At 42.0% G+C, this 21,533-nt stretch overlaps 1 protein-coding gene across 6 annotated transcripts in view; it reads left to right on the top strand.

Annotated features, from left to right (window-relative positions):
• st6gal1 (ST6 beta-galactosamide alpha-2,6-sialyltranferase 1) overlaps positions 1-20,839 on the top strand; it is a 94,592-nt gene extending 73,753 nt beyond the window's left edge. For 3 of the 6 annotated variants that reach the window (XM_060936235.1, XM_060936232.1, XM_060936233.1), the window contains 8 exons: positions 2,320-2,526; positions 2,641-3,012; positions 5,368-5,653; positions 9,242-9,339; positions 10,928-11,029; positions 11,874-11,915; positions 16,251-16,425; positions 17,245-20,839. In XM_060936235.1, the coding sequence (XP_060792218.1) occupies positions 2,320-2,526; positions 2,641-3,012; positions 5,368-5,653; positions 9,242-9,339; positions 10,928-11,029; positions 11,874-11,915; positions 16,251-16,425; positions 17,245-17,519 (1,557 nt within the window). In that variant the 3' untranslated portion in view covers positions 17,520-20,839. The remainder of the gene's footprint in view (positions 1-2,319; positions 2,527-2,640; positions 3,013-5,367; positions 5,654-9,241; positions 9,340-10,927; positions 11,030-11,873; positions 11,916-16,250; positions 16,426-17,244) is intronic. The other 3 variants (XM_060936234.1, XM_060936237.1, XM_060936236.1) reach the window with 3 other exon arrangements.
• The last annotated feature ends 694 nt before the right edge of the window (positions 20,840-21,533 follow it).

Here is a 21,533-nt window from a genome sequence, read left to right as displayed (position 1 = left end):
GGCGTGAGCAGACACTCCCCTGTGCACTGATTGGTGAGGAGGCGTGTCCTCACATGCCCACACACGCCCCGCGAGCGCGCTGGGATCTGTAAACACCGCAAACCCGGAAGAATAATAATTACGAATTACGAGAATTTCTGAAGCCTTATGCGCCTCGCCTCATCTATACGCTCATGCCAGTATCTGTTGGCGTTGTCGGTGACAACAAGCCACAGCACCAAGACCAGCAACACTAACGACACCATGTCCTCCATGTTTATTGTTTACTATCCGGGTCGTGAGACTACCGCTTAAAAGATCACTGAATCAGTGACATACAGAGCATCGTGGACGAGTTCGCGGAGCGCAAGGCTCGTCGTATGCCCTTCAAATAATGCGCGCAGTAGGCTATTGATGTTTTATTATGAGCCATGTACAGTATGTCGCCTAATGTTTTTTTGTTTGAGTTACATGTTCGTTTGAAGGACTTAATGTACAAAATAACATAGTTGCACCCCGTAGTGTTGAAATTGGTGAACACAGTGCATTCAGTGAGGTTTGCACCGCCCTCCTTTTTATTTCTGACTCTTCCTGTCACCACTCTGAGCGCTCATTCGTATGCCCTTCAAATAATGTGCGCAGTATAGGCTATTGATGTTTTATTATGAGCCATGTACAGTATCCTAATGTTTTTTGTTTCTGAGTTACATGTTCGTTTGAAGGACTTGATGTACTAAATAACATAGTTGCACCCGGTAGTGTTGAAATTGGTAATCACCGCAGTTGCGGACATTTTGTAGCCTAAAATGATGTTATGATAAGCTTTAATAAAGGGCCCGGTCATTTGCCCCGCCCCCGGCTCGGCTCTGACTTGTTCCGCCACTGTCACTGATGTCACTGTTTGCGCTGCTTAACGACATCACGTGACGTCCACCCACTTTCACTAACTCCACCCAATGTGTCCACCCACTTCCAGCCAGCACGGTTCAGCGCGGTTGTAGTCGAAATGCAACTCCAACAGCCCCGCTCAGCTCGACACGGCACGGCTCAGCCGCGTTTGTAGTGGAAAAGCGGCATTATTGAGTCCCCGCGGCGGACATAAAACGCGGAGTCATGCTGTGTTCGGTTCGTAAATCGACAGCAAATTCAGATTCCTTCACTCTGTAAAAACTTGAAGATTTCTTCACTGTTGGTGGTCCAAGACTGTTCTCGACTCTGTTCATTTTGTAAATCAGTTTTTTGTTGAAGTAAAAGGTAAAGGCAGTCCTAATATCTCTTCTGAATAATTCCCTGCTAAAATATCCTTAAGTAAGCTCAAACTAAAGAGGTTTATTTTAGCCTGATGGTGCACAGGGTGCCCAAAATCAAGTCTTTCTTATTAGAGGCTGGAGTGGAGCCCAAATTTTATATGTAATGGAGAGGCCTAGCTGTATCTGTACAAATATTTGAATTGTCCCAGTTTGGTTGGTATAAACCTGTATTAAGTCCACTTTGATAAGTCAGTAGCTAATAAAAAATGCAGACTAAGTGAAGAATATTTCTTTGACTTGATTTTCCAAGGAAAAAAGTGGAGAATATTTTTCAGAACCCAGGGGGAACTCTGTGTGAAGGGTTTGAAGTTTCCTTAACTTGTGACCAAACAGCTTGGTAATAATTAGCTGATCAGTTAGAGCCAAGCACGGTATATTTACATTCCCAGGTGAGGGATGCACATTAAAGGTACAAAATATGTACCTTTTGAGAGTATAAGCTCAGTAACAGTGGGAGCAATGATGAGGTTTAGTACAAGGAGCCTTTATTGATCACACGTACACTCAAGCACAGTGAAATTCCTCCTGCATTTAACCCATCTGGGGCAGTGAACACACATGCACACACAAGTGAGCAATGAGCGAGCGCGCACACACCCAGAGGAGTGGGCGGCTATGCTACAGTGCCCAGGGAGCAGTTGGGGGTTAGGTGCTTTGCTCAAGGGCACTTGAGCCCATGGCTGCCCCATGTTAACTTTAACTGCATGTCTTTTGAACTGTGGGGGGGAAACTGGTGCACCTGGAAGAAACCCACACAGACACTGGGAGAACATGCAAACTCCACACGGAAAGGCCCCTGTCGGCCACTGGGCTCGAACCTATAACCTTCTTGCTGTGAGGTGACGGTGCTACACTATCGTGCCGCCGTCCCTTCCCCCTGAGTGAAGACACCTGTTCCACATTTAGCTTCATCCAGCACCCCCCCTTTCTTTTTTTTTGATGGTACACTTTCTCCTATATGCTGTCCTGAATAACACCAATCATGTATGTCCTAGATGTAAATTCACTTGATTATCGGTGTCTTTCCTAGATCCCGGGTGCAGCAATGGATCGTGTTAGCCTGCTTTGGCGATTGAGACGTCGAGCCCGTCGAGGGGTTTTGTGCATGGCCCTATTTTGCATGGCTATGGCTGTACTTTATACATTGTGTGCTGAGAACAGTGTACCAGTCACTGATGCCATCTTTGGGGTGAGGGCACGGACTCGGGCACAACCAAGGGCACATGCCATTGAAAAGGTATGTTTATTTGCTTCCGCTGTATGTGCCAAACTACACACATTCACAGCTTGCATTTCAGAGATGTTGCACAAAACACAATTTTAATTCAGTTTTGTTCATCCATCAATACAGGTGCTTCGGAGAGCAGGCGGATCAAAACCGATATATGTGGACCCTCAAAAACTCCCAGGTGTTATTCCCGGAGATCCTCAAAAGCCTATTCCTGTCCTCTCATCCTTGAACTACTCGATGGAAGCAAGTCAAAAGGAACAGCACTCAGGAAGCAAAGAAAGGGAGCGACATGGGTTTCTTGCCTGGATATGGGACAAACCATTAGGGCGTGCATTCGAGACTATTCTAGGCGGTCAAAGAAAAGTAGACCCAGCCAGCCAGAAAATGGAAGATTTCTTTGTCACCAAGGGGGAGCTTGGAGCAGTCTGGAATGACGAGATGTCCAGTAGCATGCTGGGCCCTAGGCTGAAGAAGGTGGTGCAGAACTATCAGGTGAGAGGTGAATTTGATGGTGTGATATCTAGTGGAATAATTAAATGAGAATTTTTGTCTGGCAAGAGAATTACTTTTACCGAAAAGAATCAACAGGCACTCATTTCATTATACTGTATATGACCCAGAATAATTTGGCATTTTTGTCAAGAGCTTGTTGAGCTAGTGGCTGATGTTTTACTCTGATAAAATGGGATTTGAAAGAATGGTCTTTTAGCATGTGCGGTACTTTTTTTTTTTTTTTTTTAAATAAAGGTTTTTGGATGGAGACCCTATGTTGACACCAATGTTAAGTTACAACAATTTAAATTGAATATGGTATCAAAAACCTTTATTTAAAAAAACAAACCAATAAGTAAATAAATGACCCTGGTTCCATGATTTGTTAATCATTTTCCAAAATACCATATGCTGCTATAAAGAAATATTACAATAATACCCATAGGGTGTGTGTGTTCAACTGCTGGAAAATGTTTGAACAAATCCTCATGACTTCTCCAGCCAATCTGGGCAAAACACCAGCGTCCATACGATGATTGGACAGCACCCTTTTACAGGGATGGAAAAAATGGTAATTTGCTGAAGGGATTATTTTATTGTCATGAATTCAAATAAATTAGTTTATCAAGTTAATTCAGAATTGTACAGTCTTACACAACTTTTATTCCCCTCCCCTTTTAGTGTGTCTTTCCATATAATTTCATGTACAGTATATTGGTATATGTATGGGTGGTGGGCACAGGTTTGTAGACTTCTTATTCATAAACAGTACACTATAATCTGTACTGGTACAAAATTGGGAGAAATATAAAAATCTCCCTGAAACATGTATTATGATTAACATTATCCTCTACTTAATTACTTAGTTATGCATTTTACCCCTCTTGGGGCATAGGCCATCAACGAGGTTTCTCCAGCCATCTCAGTCCTGTGCTCTCCTCTTCTCCAGCTATCTCCTGGTCAACCCCAGGTGCTTTGTGTTTGCCTCCAAGTCCTGTCGCCATGTGTTCCTCAACCGTCCCCTCTTCCTCTTGCCTTAGGGGTTCCACATGAGGTCTTGCTTTGTGATATTGGTGGGGGGGCTTGCGGAGAGTGTGCCTAATCCACCTCCATCGTCTTTCTAGTATCTCTGAATTGGCAACCATCTGGTTAGTTTTCTTCCACAGTTCGTTGTTCCTGATGATTTTCAGACAACGTACTTGAAGTATCCTTTGGAGACGAGTGTTGATGGCTTGCAATTTCTGCTGGGCTGCTTCTATTGTCCTCCACCTTTCAGCTCCACAGAGGAGGACCAATTTGATATTGCTGTTGAAAAGTCTTATCTTGGTCTTTAGCATTTGTTCTTTGGATTTCCATATTTTTTAGCTGCACAAAGGCTGCCTTTGCTTTGCCAATCCTGTTCTTGATATCCACATTTGTGCCTCCCTGTTTGTTGATGACACTACTCAGTTATGTAAAGGCACCCACTTCTCCTTCTAATCATGCTGCTTCAGGGTTTGCTGCCTTGACCATAAGGACTTTAGTGTTCTCCTTGTTAATGTTCAGGCCAACTTGGGAGGAGGCAGCTGCCACTCTGTTGGTCTTATTCTGCATCTGCTGGTGCATGTGTGACAGTAATGCCAGGTTGTCTGCAAAATCCAGGTCTTCTAGCTGTGTCCATGGTGTCCACTGGATTCCGTTCCTTGCTTGTGCTGTGACTGATCTCATAATCCAGTCAATCGCCAGCAGGACCCAAAATGGTGAAAACAAGCAGCCTTGCTGGACTCTCGTTCTAGCGCTAAATGCTTCTGTAAGCTGTCCTCCATGGATCACCCTGCAGGTCAACCCCTCATACGAGTTACAGATTATGTTGACAATCTTGACTGATGTCCCACAATGTCGCAAAAGCTTCCAAAGAGCATCTCCATCGATGCTGTCCAGTGTCCTTTCAAAGGCAATGAAATTGATGTAAAGTGAAGAATTCCACTCTGTCGACTTCTCAGTGATCCACAGTGTTGCAATTTGGTCTGTGCAGGATCGGTCTTTGCGAAAGCCTGCTTGCTGATCTCTGTTTAGTCTCTACCTTGTCTTTTATTCTGTTTCTTGTCTTTTATTCTGTTTAGGATGACATTGTTAAATACTTTTCCTGGGATAGATAGAAGCGTGATCCCGCTATAGTTTGCACAGTTGCCCATTGCAAGAGATTAAACACAGTTGTTGTAATATGCACATCACTGACATGATTTCACTCTTTGGATGAAGTGAATGTTGCCTCAAACAAGACCTAACATCATTATTATTATTATTATTATTAGTAGTAGTAGTAGTAGTTCCTGAGCTTTCCCTTTATTTCCATAATTGTCTTTTCTCTTTTAGGCGATGAATAAATATGGCGTGAATTTCTCCAGCTCAGATGGTAGGAAAAGACAACGAAAACTGAGTGGTCCAGAGCTCTTGTGCCAACTCAAAGAGATGGTGAAAACCACCACATTAACACCAGAGATGGAGCCATTTGCTAAATTTCCCTGGGCCTCCCAGCTGCCTGCACAACCCCTGACCTCTACACTTGGCCCATTTAAAACATGTGCTGTTGTGTCGTCTGCAGGTTCTCTGCGAAACTCTGGATTAGGGAAAGAGATTGGTGTGTATGTTTTTAACTTATGTAAGAGAACAATTTCATTTTTTAAAAATTCACTTGAAACATTCCACTGAACTCAAACATAATTGATCAGCAAAGACGTGCTTGCTTTTTTGTTTTTGTTTAAAAGTGGCTATGTGGCTAATTCATTACTATTTATTTTATTTTTTGATTAATATAAGAACAATATGTATGTTCTGTTCATTTAGTTACATCCACAAATCAAGTTAGTTCCTTTTATAATTCATTATAGCAGCCATAAACCCCCCAGCATCTCTTGAACTGGAAAGCAAAAAGTCCTCTGTCCTGGAGAGTGTACCCCTAGTGTAACAGTATACTCCAGTTATGATTAGATTCACTTCACAAGTTTATAAGACAGTGTTTTAAGACCACCGTTTAAAAAATAAAAATAAAACCGCAAGATTTCAAAAAAAAAAAAGTGAACATCTGTCAGCGAATGCTATTGGCTGATGGCTCCTGGTTTTGTGATTGGATATAGTTCACATTTTATTTGAGCAAAATGGCGCCGTGTTGAAGCGGTGGAGTTGAACTGGAGAAATGCAGTGCATTTTGTGTGAGCAGTTTAGTATTGTAACCCCGCTATACCTTTCCTAAGAATGTAGGGATCTGAGTCACTTACCTGGCAATTCCCCAAGGCCAAGTTTACATTAGACCATATCTGTCTCGTTTTCTTCGTGGATGCACTGTCCGTTTACATTAAAACGCTGGGAAACGGGAATCCGCCAGCATCCACGTATTCAATCCAGATCGTGTCTGGTCCGGTGCTGTGTAAACATTGAGATACGCGGATACTCTGTGCTGAGCTCTAGCTGGCGTTGTCATTGGACAACGTCACTGTGACATCCACCTTCCTGATTCGCTGGCGTTGGTCATGTGACGCGACTGCTGAAAAACGGCGCGGGCTTCCGCCTTGTATCACCTTTCATTAAAGAGTATAAAAGTATGAAAATACTGCAAATACTGATGCAAATACTGCCCATTGTGTAGTTATGATTGTCTTTAGGCTTGCCATCCTTCCACTTGCAAGTGGTAAGTGACGCGCATACCCGATATGCACTGAGAGCACACACACAGCGGCTCAGTCCCGAATTACTGCTCGTGCACTTCACTCGTGCGCTCTGTGAGCTGCGCAGGGCCGGAGTGCGCACCCTCCAGAGGGCACTCGCTGTTCAGGGCGGAGTGATTTGGAGCGCAGGATGCCTGCGGAGCCGAGCGTATCCGTGTATTGGCGTTGCTGTGTGCAGGCGAATCGTGTATTGGTGTTGCTGTGTGCATGTTAATCGTTTTAAAAACGTTAATCTGATGATCCGCTGATACGGTCTAATGTAAACCCCACCCAAGTGTTGACATAACTTATGACTAATGCTCTGACTGAAGAGTCAGAGCATTAGTCACAACAACTGCAGAAGGCTTTTGGGTACCCTAATGAAATTACGTTTTCATCTTGCTTATAATATTTGGTATGGTTGTCTTATGGCAGCTGATAATGCTTTTTACAGTAGCACAGTGATAAAGGACTGCATCAGCTGCCTACACATCGTTTATGGTCTACATTTAAACACACTAGTGCCAACAGTAGGGCAATTTGGACATACATTTACAATAATAACTCTGCAAAGAATCATGAGTCCATGTTCATCGGGTTCTTTAGGTCAGCCAAATTCAGGATACCATGATGTTTAAACTTCATTATGGCAGAAATTGATTTCTACCAATTTTGTCCAATCACAAAACTTGGAGAACAACATTGTGAGACCAGCTTTTTTTTTCTTTTTTAAATGCGGGAAGGTTTGTCCATAAGATGCAAACAGATTTGATGGCAAAGTCCAAAATCAAAGTGAGGGAATATCTCAGCAATGGTGTTGTATATTCAGACTAAACTTCAAGTGTATGAAGGAGCACAGCCTATGAGATTCCAAGTTTTGTTAAAATTCACCTCCAAATGGAATTATTATAATTCACAAATTAGCAAATCTTCTCTTAACTTCTTTTTTTAAATGCTCAACATCAAATCATGCTTCTTCTTTCTCTTGATTCCCTGGAATGAGCCGAGTGTATTTGATGTACCAAATCTGCAAGTTGCCAAACAGGAAATCAGCCACTTTTAAACACCCCCCTGATTTGTAACCAGGAATTAAAAATGACCTTTAAGATTATTTGTTACTAGCTGAGTCCAAAAAGTGCTTGGTCCCCTTAATCACTGCTTTTAGCTATCTCATCTCATTATCTCTAGCTGCTTTATCCTGTTCTACAGGGTCGCAGGCAAGCTGGAGCCTATCCCAGCTGACTACGGGCGAAAGGCGGGGTACACCCTGGACAAGTCGCCAGGTCATCACAGGGCTGACACTTATGCCGCTTTTCCACTACCAACGCGGCTGAGTCGGGCTGAGCCGTGCCGTGCTGAGTCGGGCTGAGCGGGGCTGTTGGAGTTGCATTTCGACTACAACCGCGCTGAACCGCGCTGGCTGGAAGTGAGTGGACACATTGGGTGGAGTTAGCGAAAGTGGGTGGACGTCAGGTGATGTCGTTAAGCAGCGCAAACAGTGACATCAGTGAGCTTTTAAGCGGTAGTCTCACGACCCGAATAGTAAACAATAAACATGGAGGACATGGAGTCGTTAGTGTTGCTGGTCTTGGTGCTGTGGCTTGTTGTCACCAACAACGCGGACAGATACTGGCAAGAGCGTATAGATGAGGCGAGGCGCATAAGGCTTCAGAAATTATCGTAATTCGTAATTCTACTTCTTCCGGGTTTGCGGTGTTTACAGATCCCAGCGCGCTCGCGGGGCGTGTGTGGGCATGTGAAGACACTCCTCCTCACCAATCAGTGCACAGGGGAGTGTCTGCTCACGCCCCCAACCTCACTCGGCACGGCTTGGCTCGCTTCAGCCCCACTCCAAAACGGTGCGAGTTTTAGGGGCTAAGCAGGGCTGAAGCGAGCTGAGTCGTGCTGGTTTTTGGTAGTCGAAACGCGAGCCGTGTCGGGCTGAAGCGAGCTGAAGTGAGCTGAAAAAGGGTAGTGGAAAAGGGCCAATAGACACAGACAACCATTCACACTCACATTCACACCTACGGTCAATTTAGAGTCACCAGTTAACCTAACCTGCATGTCTTTGGACTGTGGGGGAAACCGGAGCACCCGGAGGAAACCCACGCGGACACGGGGAGAACATGCAAACTCCACACAGAAGGGCCCTCGCTGGCCACGGGGCTCGAACCCGGACCTTCTTGCTGTGAGGCGACAGCGCTAACCACTACACCACCATGCTGCCCCTGCTTTTAGCTATATTTTTCCATTATTATTTCCATAATTGTAAATGGTGTATTGTTTAAATATTAAAGGATCTGTGTTGATTGATAAATTAAAAAAATAAAAACCCCTCGCACTCCAGAATCGGATGAAATCCAAAATGGCATTTAATCATGTAAAAAGTCTACAAAATTGCAAGATACTTTCACTCAATTAGACCATCAGTGACATTCCACCTCTTAAATACTAATATCAGTACATTATCATTTAGCATGATTGGTAACAAACAGGACGGTAAACATCACAGCTTTAATCCATCTTGTGAAATGTTTTGTTTCCAGATGCCCATGATGCAGTGGTCCGATTCAATGCTGCACCCACAGCGGGCTTTGAGAAAGATGTGGGCTCTAAAACTACAGTGCGCCTCATCAATTCTCAGGTATTTCTAAAGTCTCAAAAGGGGAAAAAAAATCTAATGATTGTGTAACATGGGACAAATCTAATGACAGACATTCACTTTAAAGCATATACACAGAGCCATGGCCTCACTTTCGTTTATAAATGCCTTGAGACCTCAAGAATGGCACAGGAATAGTTTTAAGCGTTAACAATAAATCTAATATAGTAATTTTTTACAATTAAAGTTATTTATATAGGTAGCGGTCTGAGTGAATGACATTGACGTCCGTAACGTCACAGCAGGAAGTCTTATCGGTCTCATCACCACTTCCGCTATACTAAAACACAGAGCTGACTGCAACTCCGATCCTCCATTTTGAGCTAATTTATCGCCATGCCACGTAGATGTGTTTTTGGCCGGTGCAGCAATACGACAGAAGATGGTGGATTTACGTTGCATTCATGGTCCAAGAATGTTCAAACTGCAAAGATTTGGACGTGTTTTGTGAGAAGTTCACGGGCACATTGGATGCCTACAAAGTGGTCTCTCCTCTGCTCTGCACATTTTACTGAAGACTTGTACGAGACCTCTGATCTGTTGAGGAGCGTTGGCTATAAGCCTGTACTGAAAGAGGATGCAATGCCAACAATTAAAGGAAAAGGAAAGTCTTTTATTTATTTTTTTAAAAGGAAAGTGAGTTCAGTTGCACCAGTCCTCCCGGAGTGAGCCGAGGGTTGTTGCTAAAACCTGGGATGGAACAGGATGGGACATATCGCTCGGGCAGTGACCTCCCCGCAGTTGTTGCTAAAACCGGTGACATCTCATTCCGTCCCGGGTTTTAGTAATTGCCTGAGCCCAGCAGTAATGGCGGAATACACAGTATGAAGAAAAGTGAATGAGGGGAGTAGACATCTGATTTCTAAACTGGATATTGCTGCCATTTCTCCCTTACATGGAAGAAGTGAATGAACGGAGAACTGAACAAACAACTGAAAGTCAGATTGTTTCAAAACAATCGTCCACGATATCGGCCTTCAAGAAGCGAGAACACAGACGGGTAAGCTCCAACTCTCATTTGGATTAAAAAAAAAAAAAGTTGTTTACCTGCATTTAGGTTAATACATGTAACTTGTATTGTGTGTTTAAGTTACCGGTATAAGATTATTTAATTTGCTTCAGAATGTGGTTGTCTCAGTTCATCTGATTATTTAATTAGCCTTTTATGTTTTATCAGTGAAAATGCATGCATGTACATGTATGTTGCATAAGTTATAACACCTATCCTGTTTTAATGAGAGTCAACCCACAATCAGTGAAGTCAAATCCGTCTTAGTTGAGCAAGTCGGTAACGGTATTTCTTACTTTCACCATAAATTTTTATTTATATGACTTGGGTCTATAGCTGTAAAAGGCGTCGGCCTTAAAACCGGTTCCCGCTGTGACGTCATGCACTCAAGGCTGGCTGGCTCAGTGGGGCAGCTTGAATGCCAACTTTGCGGTTGATTTTAACTCTCAAAAATATATATTTTTTAAATTCCCATTTATGCAGCATACAAGAGTCAAGGATGGAGATACTATCCACTTAGAAATGTATTTAAAAATAAAGGCTCTGCGTATCTCCTTTAAGGTGATGGCATCAGATGATCACCACTTCCTGTCCAGTTCTTTATACAGCAGTGGAATTTTAGTGGCTTGGGATCCTGCCCCTTTCTCCTCTGACCTAAATGAGGTAAACATGTTCATCTCATCTCATTATCTCTTGCCGCTTTATCCTGTTCTACAGGGTCGCAGGCAAGCTGGAGCCTATCCCAGCTGACTACGGGCGAAAGGCGGGGTACACCCTGGACAAGTTGCCAGGTCATCACAGGGCTGACACATAGACACAGACAACCATTCACACTCACATTCACACCTACGGTCAATTTAGGCCCTGTCCACACGGCAATGGATTCAGGTGAATCCGATACAATTGTTTATCGTTTCGGCCTGGCGTCCACACGGCACCGGCGTTTTGGGTGCCCCAAAATGAAATCTTTTGAGAACGGGTTCCAGAGTGGAAAGATCTGGCAACGGCGCCGTTGCGAAGTCGTCTGGATGAGTAGAACGGATTTGTTTATGATGACGTCACAACCACATGTGCTTCACGCCGGGTAGAAGTGTAACAAACTCGATGCGAGTTGTCAACAAATCCTATAACTTGGTTCATGAAACGCGCTTACAAAATATTTTCACTGTGAATATTTATTGTGTAATGGTGCAAAGTGAGAGAGAGAGAGAGAGAGAGAGAGAGAGAGAATAGCTCTTGGGGCAGAGTCAATCCCGCCAGCAAAAATAGGGAAAAAAAGGAGCGATCTCACCTCTTCAGATGTTGGTTTAAGTCCTACAATACATTCCTCAAAAAGGGCGTAGAAGAACAAATTAATCCATCAACGTGTAGCATTCAATTTATTCCGGACCATTAAAGACGCCACCTTCCGCGTAGAATCATACGTCATCCTCGCCGCCATATTGGATGGGTCAAGGCGGAGAATAAAGATGCCTCATTCATGTGCTGCGTTTAACTGTACCAACAGGTTTGCCGTCCAAACGAGATCACATGGGATTACCTTTCACAGGTGAGACTGGAAAAATACTTTTCATTGTATTTGGTCATTATAATGTAATTTTACGAACAGATTTTTCTGACTTTGAGGCTAATATGAAGTCTCGCGCATAATAGTTTATGCGCATGCGTTCTTACTACTTCTATTGTTCTGGTGTCTCTGAAGGACCGTCTTACAGCGCCCCTAGAGGTGTGGCATGTGTATTCCATCGTTTTCAGCAAGCGTTGCGTTGCCATATGTACCTGATATTTTACTGATCCGTTGCCCATGTGGACGCGATATTTTTTTTAATAACATCTCGTTGCCGTTGTCGTGTGGATGTAGCCTTAGAGTCACCAGTTAACCTAACCTGCTCCGGTTTCCCCCACAGTCCAAAGGTAAACGTGTTACTTCTTCCTAATCTGTAAGTCATTAAAGGAACAGTCCACCGTACTTCCATAATGAAATATGCTCTTATCTGAATTGAGACGAGCTGATCCCTACCTCTCCGAGCTTTGCGCGACCTCCCAGTCAGTCAGACGCGCTGTCACTCCTGTTAGCAATGTAGCTAGGCTCAGCATGGCCAATGGTATTTTTTGGGGCTGTAGTTAGATGTGACCAAACTCTTCCGCGTTTTTCCTGTTTACATAGGTTTATATGACCAGTGACATGAAACAAGTTCAGTTAAAAAAATTGAAACGTAGTGATTTTCTATGCTATGGAAAGTCCGCACTATAATGACAGGCGTACTAACACCTTCTGCGCGCTTCGACAGCGCATTGATACGGAGCTCAGTATCAATGCGCTGTTGAAGCGCGCAGAAGGTGTTAGTACGCCTGTCATTATAGTGCGGACTTTCCATAGCATAGAAAATCGCTACGTTTCAATTTGTGTAACTGAACTTGTTTCATATCACTGGTCATATAAACCTATGTAAACAGGAAAAACGCGGAAGAGTTTGGTCGCATCTAACTACAGCCCCCAAAAATACCATTGGCCATGCTGAGCCTAGCTACATTTCTAACAGGAGTGACAGCGCGTCTGACTGACTGGGAGGTCGCGCAAAGCTCGGAGAGGTATGGAGCAGCTCGTCTCAATTCAGATAAGAGCATATTTCATTATGGAAGTACAGTGGACTGTTCCTATAAAGGCCTGGAAGAGTATCAACAGGAAAGAAACCTAGTGTCTGACCATATCTATGTTGTCCAGACTTCTGGAAATCACTTATTGCAAAGGATTTGTAACCAGGAATTAAAAATGACCTTTAAGATTATTTGTTAGTTTGCCTGAACTTGCGCTTCCTGAGAAGTGGTTATTTTAAACTTAACTCTGCTCTTATCAGTGATCGACATCTGCAAAGTGTGGGGCCTCTGGAACTTGTCCTGAAGATGGCTTTTCCAATGTTAATGTGAATCCATGCAATCAATGAGTTATTTGTTTGAGCAAATTGGGCTCCACCTTCCTAGAACTTTCAGGCATGTGGTAGCCATATTGTGTGTGTGTGTGTGTGTGTGTATATATACAAATCTCAAGATGTTTTTTATGCCTCCGCCACCGTAAGGTGCAGGAGACATTATATTTTTTCGGGTTGTCTGTCCTTCCGTGCGTGCGTCCGTCCCGAAACCTTGTGAACGCAATATCTCAAAGGCTAATGAAAGGAATTTCACCAAACTTTCACCATTCGTGTGCTTTGGGACAAACATGAACTGATTTTAGATTTTGAGATCAAAAGGTCTAAGGTCAAGGTCACTGTGGTCAAATGTCTGTCTGAAAACCTTGTGAACACAATATCTCCAAGGCTAATACAAGTAATTTCACCAGGTCAAGATTACTGTGAGGTCAAATGTCCATCCTCAAATCACAATTTAATAAGGCGTGTAGTCTACCAGGCAGAGGCATCCCCATCGACACCATTGGCATCGAGTTCTATCTAGTTTTCATCTCATCTCATTATCTCTAGCCGCTTTATCCTTCTACAGGGTCGCAGGCAAGCTGGAGCCTATCCCAGCTGACTACGGGCGAAAGGCGGGGTACACCCTGGACAAGTCGCCAGGGCATCACAGGGCTGACACATAGACACAGACAACCATTCACACTCACATTCACACCTACGGTCAATTTAGAGTCACCAGTTAGCTTAACCTGCATGTCTTTGGACTGTGGGGGAAACCGGAGCACCCGGAGGAAACCCACGCGGACACGGGGAGAACATGCAAACTCCACACAGAAAGGCCCTCGCCGGCCCCGGGGCTCGAACCCAGGACCTTCTTGCTGTGAGGCGACAGCGCTAACCACTACACCACCGTGCCGCCCTATCTAGTTTTTTCTTTTTAATAATTACTTAATTTTTCATGTTTTAGTGGACAGGGCTATCTTTTCATTATTGAATTTTATAGATTAGTTCTTCATGGGAGAACTATCCCATAGTTTTTTGGAGGGGGGAAGGCTGTGCTATGAGTTCAAGTCAACTTTATGGTCAATAATGCCATATGTGCAGGACATGCAGAGAATTGAAATTGTGTTTCCGTCTTATCCGCGGTGCAAACAGTAATAAACATGAAATATAAAATATAGGTACAAGATATAAACTTAAAAAAAACGGGGGGGGGTATTTACACACACAAGCTAAAGCTATCTAAGGCCCTGTCCACACGGCAACGGATTCAGGTGACTCCGATACAATTGCTTATCGTTTAGGCCTGGCGTCCACACGGCACCGGCGTTTTGGGTACCCAAAACGCAATCTTTTTGAGAACGGGTTCCAGAGTGGAAAGATCTGGCAACGTTGCCGTTGTGAAGTCGTCTGGATGAGTAAAACGGATTTGTTTACGATGACGTCACAACCACATGACTGTGAGTGCTTCACGCCGGGTAGAAGTGTAACGAATATCACCAGGAAAAAGCCTTACAGAGCACTAGTGAGAGTGAAACACGAGCTTAGATATTATTATTATTATTATTATTATGTTCAGTGTTAGTTCACAGTAGTAATGCAAGAAGCAGAATAGTGACAGTAATAGTGAAGCAAAAACATGCAATTGTACAAACACTGCAGCTCTACAGCAAAATATTCATTTATGAAATGGTCTGAGTCTTAACACCAGTAGTGCCAATGATCTTCTCATTGCGATGCGAGTTGTCAACAAATCCTATAACTTGGTTCATGAAACGCGCTTACAAAATATTTTCACTGTGAATATTTATTGTGTAATGGTGCAAAGTGAGAGAGAGAGAGAGAGAGAGAGAGAGAGAGAGTCAATCCAGCCAGCAAAAATAGAGAAAAAAAGAGCGATCTCACCTCTTCAGATGTGGGTTTTTAAGTCCTACAATACATTCCTCAAAAAGGGCGTAGAGGAGCAAATTAATCATTATTTAATTAGCATTCAATTTATTCCGGACCATTAAAGACGCCGCCTTCTGCGTAGAATCATAGGTCATCCTCGCCGCCATTTTGGAGAGGTCAAAGCGGAGAATAAAGATTAGCTGCGTTTAACTGTACCAACAGGTTTGCCATCCAAACGAGATCACATGGGATTACCTTTCACAGGTGAGACTGGAAAAATACTTTTCATTGTATTTGGTCATTATAATGTAATTTTACAAACAGATTTTCCTGACTTTGTGGCTAATATGCATCCTTACTTCTTCTATTGTTCTGGTGTCTCCGAAGGGACCGTCTTACAGCGCCCCTAGAGGTGTGGCATGTGTATTGCATCGTTTTCAGCCAGCGTTGCGTTGCCATATGGACCTGATATTTTACTGATTGTTGCCCATTTGGACGCGATATATTTTTAAATAACATCTCGTTGCCGTTGTCGTGTGGATGTAGCCTAAGAAACGACAGTGTCAATCCAGAAAGTGCAAACGTGGCAGTGTGAACAGAATTAACGGTATAAATTTAAATGTGAGGAATGACAATATAAACAGAATGAACAATGTAAACGGGAACAGCAGTCTGACAGTATAGTAATTATCAGTATAAATATAAATAAATAAATATGGCAGTCCCAGCTGACTACGGGCAAAGCGGCTAGAGATAATGAGATGAGGAAATATGGCAGTATGAGCAGAATTTTCAGTGCAAGTATAAATATGGCAGATTTGACAGGATAAACAATGTAGCAGTGAAGTCTATCAAAGATAAAAGATGTATAAAGTGTAAAGTATTGTAAACAGTTTTTATACAGTGCAATTAACTAAAAAAATGGCAGTATGAGCAGAATATTCAGTACAAGTATGAATATGGCAGATATGTAAAAAGTGTGAGTGATCCTCTGTAGGAAGGAAGAAAAAATGGAAATAATCAGTAATGTTTGTAATGAATCAGTAACTAGGTAAATGACTCAATTTTCCTTTCCCTATTTTTAGTGGTATAACAAGACTGATTATCCAATATTTAAACAATATCAACGGTACAGACGGCTACACCCTCAACAACCGTTTTATATCCTACATCCCAGCATGGAATGGGAGATATGGAAACAGCTACAAAGCAACATGGCTGAGCCTATTCAGAAGAACCCACCTTCCTCAGGCCTACTAGGTATGCAATGTTCACTTTTACAGATACTTGCAGTACTGACAATACAATAGGAAAAACAGCTTTGTTATTGGTTATTCTTTGGGTACTTTTTCTTATGACAAATGCTGAAGCTCTGAATTACATACTTTTTGATACACTTTTTTTTTTTTTAAACTGACTTTCAAAGCAAAAGATCAATTCATAATATTTTGTAGATTTGCTAATTAGCAAGTACAGCACATATATCATGTTTGAAGCCAAATATGTTGTACAGTACCTTCAAATGAGCAGTCTAGATTAGAGGATATCTGTGTACATGGCAAACATTTTCTTACAGGACAGAGTTTTTGTTACGAGTTTGAATAGAAAAGTCAAACCTACAGATTTCTGCTCCGTTTCAAGGGCACCTGTAAAAGTGCTCTAAAGTGTGGTCATGTCCTTGATAAATGGCAGTCAACAGTGAACAACAGAACGGAGTGGAAAAGACTGATTAGCGTTGTCTGCACTGAGTATAACACGAAGGGGATCAAGGAATACAAAAGGAGAAGGGTGAAATGGAGAGAAAGGGAGCATAATCTGTGGTTTTTACCCGTCTGCGGGTTGTGGCATGTGAGAGAGAGCTAATATTAACAAAAATTAATCTCCCAATCTGGGTATTAATTCATGCAATTTCCTACTTTTTTTCTATAATTCAGAAAAATGAAATGCACATTACATTATCGTTTTCTTCAGTATGTGGCAGAAATGTTTGCTTGTCCAAGACATTAACCAAACACAATGCAGTCATGTTCAGTTCTGTGCAATCACCAGTTCTGTAAAGATGTCTCCCATTTCCCCCAGGGACAATACTAATGATGTCAATCTGTGACGTGGTCCATGTCTATGAATTCCTGCCATCACGGCGCAGAACTGAGCTCTGCCATTACTATCAGAACTTCAAAGACACAGCCTGCACCATGGGTGCCTACCACCCTCTGCTCTATGAGAAGAACCTGGTCAAGAGGATGAACCAGGGTTCTGACAAAGACCTCTACAATCTTGGCAAGGTGACTCTGCCTGGATTTAACGTCTTTAACTGTATGCAGACTTCCAACTCTTCGACTTCAAAGGCATAAATGAAAGACTGTGTTCAACTTAGCATTCAGAATGCAACTGAATTATTTATTGCATGACTCGATGTATGACTACTGCAGCTTATTTTTTTTAGAAAAACTATGCCAGTGTCTCACAAGCTGGCTCCTTCTCCATAAGCTGTGAATGTTTTTGGTTGTAAGCTATTTGTTAATGAGATGGCTTGAATACCTAAAGAGCACTTATTTGCCATCACCAGTCCACACTCTCAGAAAACAAAGTACATCATTGTACCTTTAGGGGTACAATGGCACGTCACTGGGGCAGTACCCTCTAAGGTACTTATGTATGCCATTTATATACTGGTTGGGAACATGTGTACCTTTTTGGCCCTAAAAAGGTACACATGGTTACCTTGAAGTCCAATAATGAGCCCTAGGGGGTACGTTAGTGTAGATTGTACCTTGGAGGACAGAAATGGACTCCTGCTGTACCCCTATTTCTGACAGTGCAGAGGATGGTAAATCTGAGTGCCAAATATATCACATGGATACCAGGTATTGTCTCTTAGTGGAGTAGTTAGAACTCAGTTTCCAGTTTATTAGTTAAATCTACCAAGTAAAAGAGATATGCTTTGTGCCTATGTTACTGACTGTAGCTCATTTGTCACTATGCATTAGTTGTCAGCCCCAATTGATCAGTGGAAAGAGATTACTGTAGGACAGCACTGACCGGATATTATTTGGGTGGTTGTCCAATATTTTTTTAAGCACAGCAGTGACAAAGTGTGGTGTTGGCACAAGTGTGGGTTTTTTAAAATTTATTTATTTGTTAATAAAACACACCCTTTAAAGTGATCATCTAGTGATGCCTTTCCCTTGTAGTAAGGAAATCCAATATATGTTTACCTAATAAAATTGCAAACGTGGGGTTGAGGATATAAATTCAGGGAAAACAGTAGCAAGATGGAACATTTAACTTATTTGATGTACTCCAATACGTGTTCACATTTGATGCAGATGTCCAAAGGGAGTTTATGTTGGACAAAAAAGGAACAAGTGAGCTTACGTTAAAAAAAATTTCCATGTAATAGCCGAACGATTTGGATATGCAGTCCTGGACCAAAGTTAGAGATTACTCCTTTTGTTTTCAATCAAATGGCCATTCAGCACTTATTTGGTGGTAAACAATGGTGTGAAAATGTACAGTACATTGGCGAAGCCCCAGAACTCCTCACCTGTGCCTGACCTCACTAATGCTCTTCTGGCTGAATTGGCAAATCCCCTAAGCCATGCTCCAAAATCTAGTGGAAAGTCTTCCCAGAAGAGTGGAGGTTATTATAACAGCAAAGAGGGGCCTAAATCTGGAATAGGATGTTCAAAAAGCACAAATGGTTATAACTGACGGGTGTCCAAAGATGTTTGACCATAGTATATTTATGCAGGTCTATACTGAAGTGTAATATTACAAACAAAATGAAGACCTGTGTAATTTTGATTGAAAAATTAAAAGGATGCTCTGACTTTTGCACAGTACTGCATCTGACAATCTAGTATGCAATTTGACTGGATATAAGAATGTGCAAGTTATTTCCAATGGAGGCAACATTACAAATGCATAGAGAACTGATGTCCACTTTCTCTAACAGCCTGTTAATATAAACAAAGCTTATTTATTTAATATGCATACAATCTTCTATGATGTCTCTTTAAAAGCCCCAAGTCAAGGCAAGGTTTTAATGTGTGTATTTGCATTTGTTTATTGCACTGTGAGGCTTTATACCAACAAAAATAATGCTCAGCCTAATTCTTTACAGAATGTTCTTGCATGCATAGCTTAAATTGCACTGCACCCTAACTTTGAGAAACTTCAGGTTCATTCTTTGTGTTATTCTTACAAAAAGATATTTGCTGAACATGCATGAAAGTTTGGTTTTGTTGCCAAAATGAAGACTAGTTTTCATTTGTGTGTCATAGCAAGTCTGATTTCTGGTTATTGACTTATGAAATCGCCTTGAGCATCATCTGCATTTTGATGAGGTGTCCGTCTCATGTAAAAACTACACTGCAAGATCAGTGTAAAAGAGAGCTATGCACATTTCATTCCCACTAAAGAAAATGACAAAAGTATATTTATGTATATTATGTACATTTTCTCATTTGTAGAATTAGGTCTGTAATTTTTTTTTCTTTCTCTGTACAGTGTTATTTAAATATTTTCTCGGCAGACACAGTAGGCATTTAAGTACCAAAGCTGTTATGCATGTGACTCAATTTCTATGGGTCCATGAACCCAATGTTGAGGAGGAAAAAATTAGCATGTACACCATAAGTTAAACTGTAAAATGAGTTTGAGATGTTTGTTGGTTTTACATGTCACTTTTTGTTCATTTATAACTGAGTGTATGAGGATTAATCAAGACGCTATCATTTTATTTTACTTTTCCATCGTTTATACAATTTTTTGTCCTCTACACAAGTTTCAGAGAAAAAGATGAACAATGACTATATATAAATATTCTGTACATATTGATTCTATTCCTAATTCTACTTGGATTTTAAGATGCAGTACTGTAGTGCATGATGGCAGTTGATATTTGTATTTAAACAAAATGGCAAAATTGATGCAATAGGTTATGAAATTATTCTGAACCTGAGTCTGAACATCTACTAAAAGCACACATTGTTACAGTGCACATGTGAATTTGAGCTAAATAACTATAATGTATATGAGTATGTACTCAAGTGTTAAAATACAGTGGCAGTCTGCCACTTCTGTCTCTTCCACAAAAACCATTTTAGGCGTTTTGTTGGGGGGGGGGTTAAATCTCACTGCCTTCCATAGACAAAACTACCTTTAGTATCTGTTTCACAATCACTGCACCTTGGTTGTGATGACCAAGAAATGTACAATTAAACCTCTTAACATTTCAAGCTTTCTGTAATCTCTAATGCAAGCTTTTTTGGGGGCACAGTCTTTAGGTCTTTACACATACAGTGCAATTTGTCTACAATTTTCTTCATCGGAAAACTGACAATGTATATATTTTTTTCAAAATGACTGTCCCATAAATTGTCACTTTCACATTAAAGGTGAATGTTTGTGGGCAAAAAAGTGGTGAGTGCCCCCCCCCAAACACACACGCGCGTGCACACAGCTTTTTTTTTTTTTAATCATCTGCAAAAGGGGGTGGCACGGTGGTGTAGTGGTTAGCGCTGTCGCCTCACAGCAAGAAGGTCCGGGTTCGAGCCCCGTGGCCGGTGAGGGCCCTTCTGTGCGGAGTTTGCATGTTCTCCCCGTGTCCGCGTGGGTTTCCTCCGGGTGCTCCGGTTTCCCCCACAGTCCAAAGACATGCAGGTTAGGTTAACTGGTGACTCTAAATTGACCGTAGGTGTGAATGTGAGTGTGAATGGTTGTCTGTGTCTATGTGTCAGCCCTGTGATGACCTGGCGACTTGTCCGGGGTGTACCCCGCCTTTCAGCCGTAGTCAGCTGGGATGGGCTCCAGCTTGCCTGTGACCCTGTAGAAGGATAAAGCGGCTAGAGATGATATGAGATCCGCAAAAGGAACATGTTCAACCAGTCAGGGTGTAGGTTGTGGAAACGTTATCACACTGTTGCAGGCTTGGTAGAGTCAAAACCCAGCACTGTTTGACGAGGGCAAAAAAAATTATAAAGATAATTACTTTACAGGCAATGTCTTTGTTTTATTAAAAAAAAAAAAAGTGGTAACGTATTTTGTGATGTGGTGAAGCTTGTTATCTATCAGTCTCAAACTCCTGAACGAAGCAGTGACACTCCCCACATTCTCGCCTACTTCTCAGGATAGGATGTACCCAAAATTTTCTTTTCCTCCCTCATTGTTTATTCTGGCCATGCTATATGTGTAAAGGCTTTCTGTTGCCATTAAGCATGACAATTTTGCCACATAGCACTGTATAATGAAGTACCATTGTGTATGTTTGAATTAATAAATATAAAATATGTACAGGTTGGTGTTCATGAATTTTGAATTGTCACCTTTGAGAAAGTAAATTGTACACATGAGCATCAGTGTTT

The sequence above is a fragment of the Neoarius graeffei genome, chromosome 12, assembly GCF_027579695.1.
Source record: "Neoarius graeffei isolate fNeoGra1 chromosome 12, fNeoGra1.pri, whole genome shotgun sequence".
NCBI lineage: Eukaryota > Metazoa > Chordata > Actinopteri > Siluriformes > Ariidae > Neoarius > Neoarius graeffei.
This window is presented reverse-complemented; position numbering and strand designations above follow the sequence as displayed.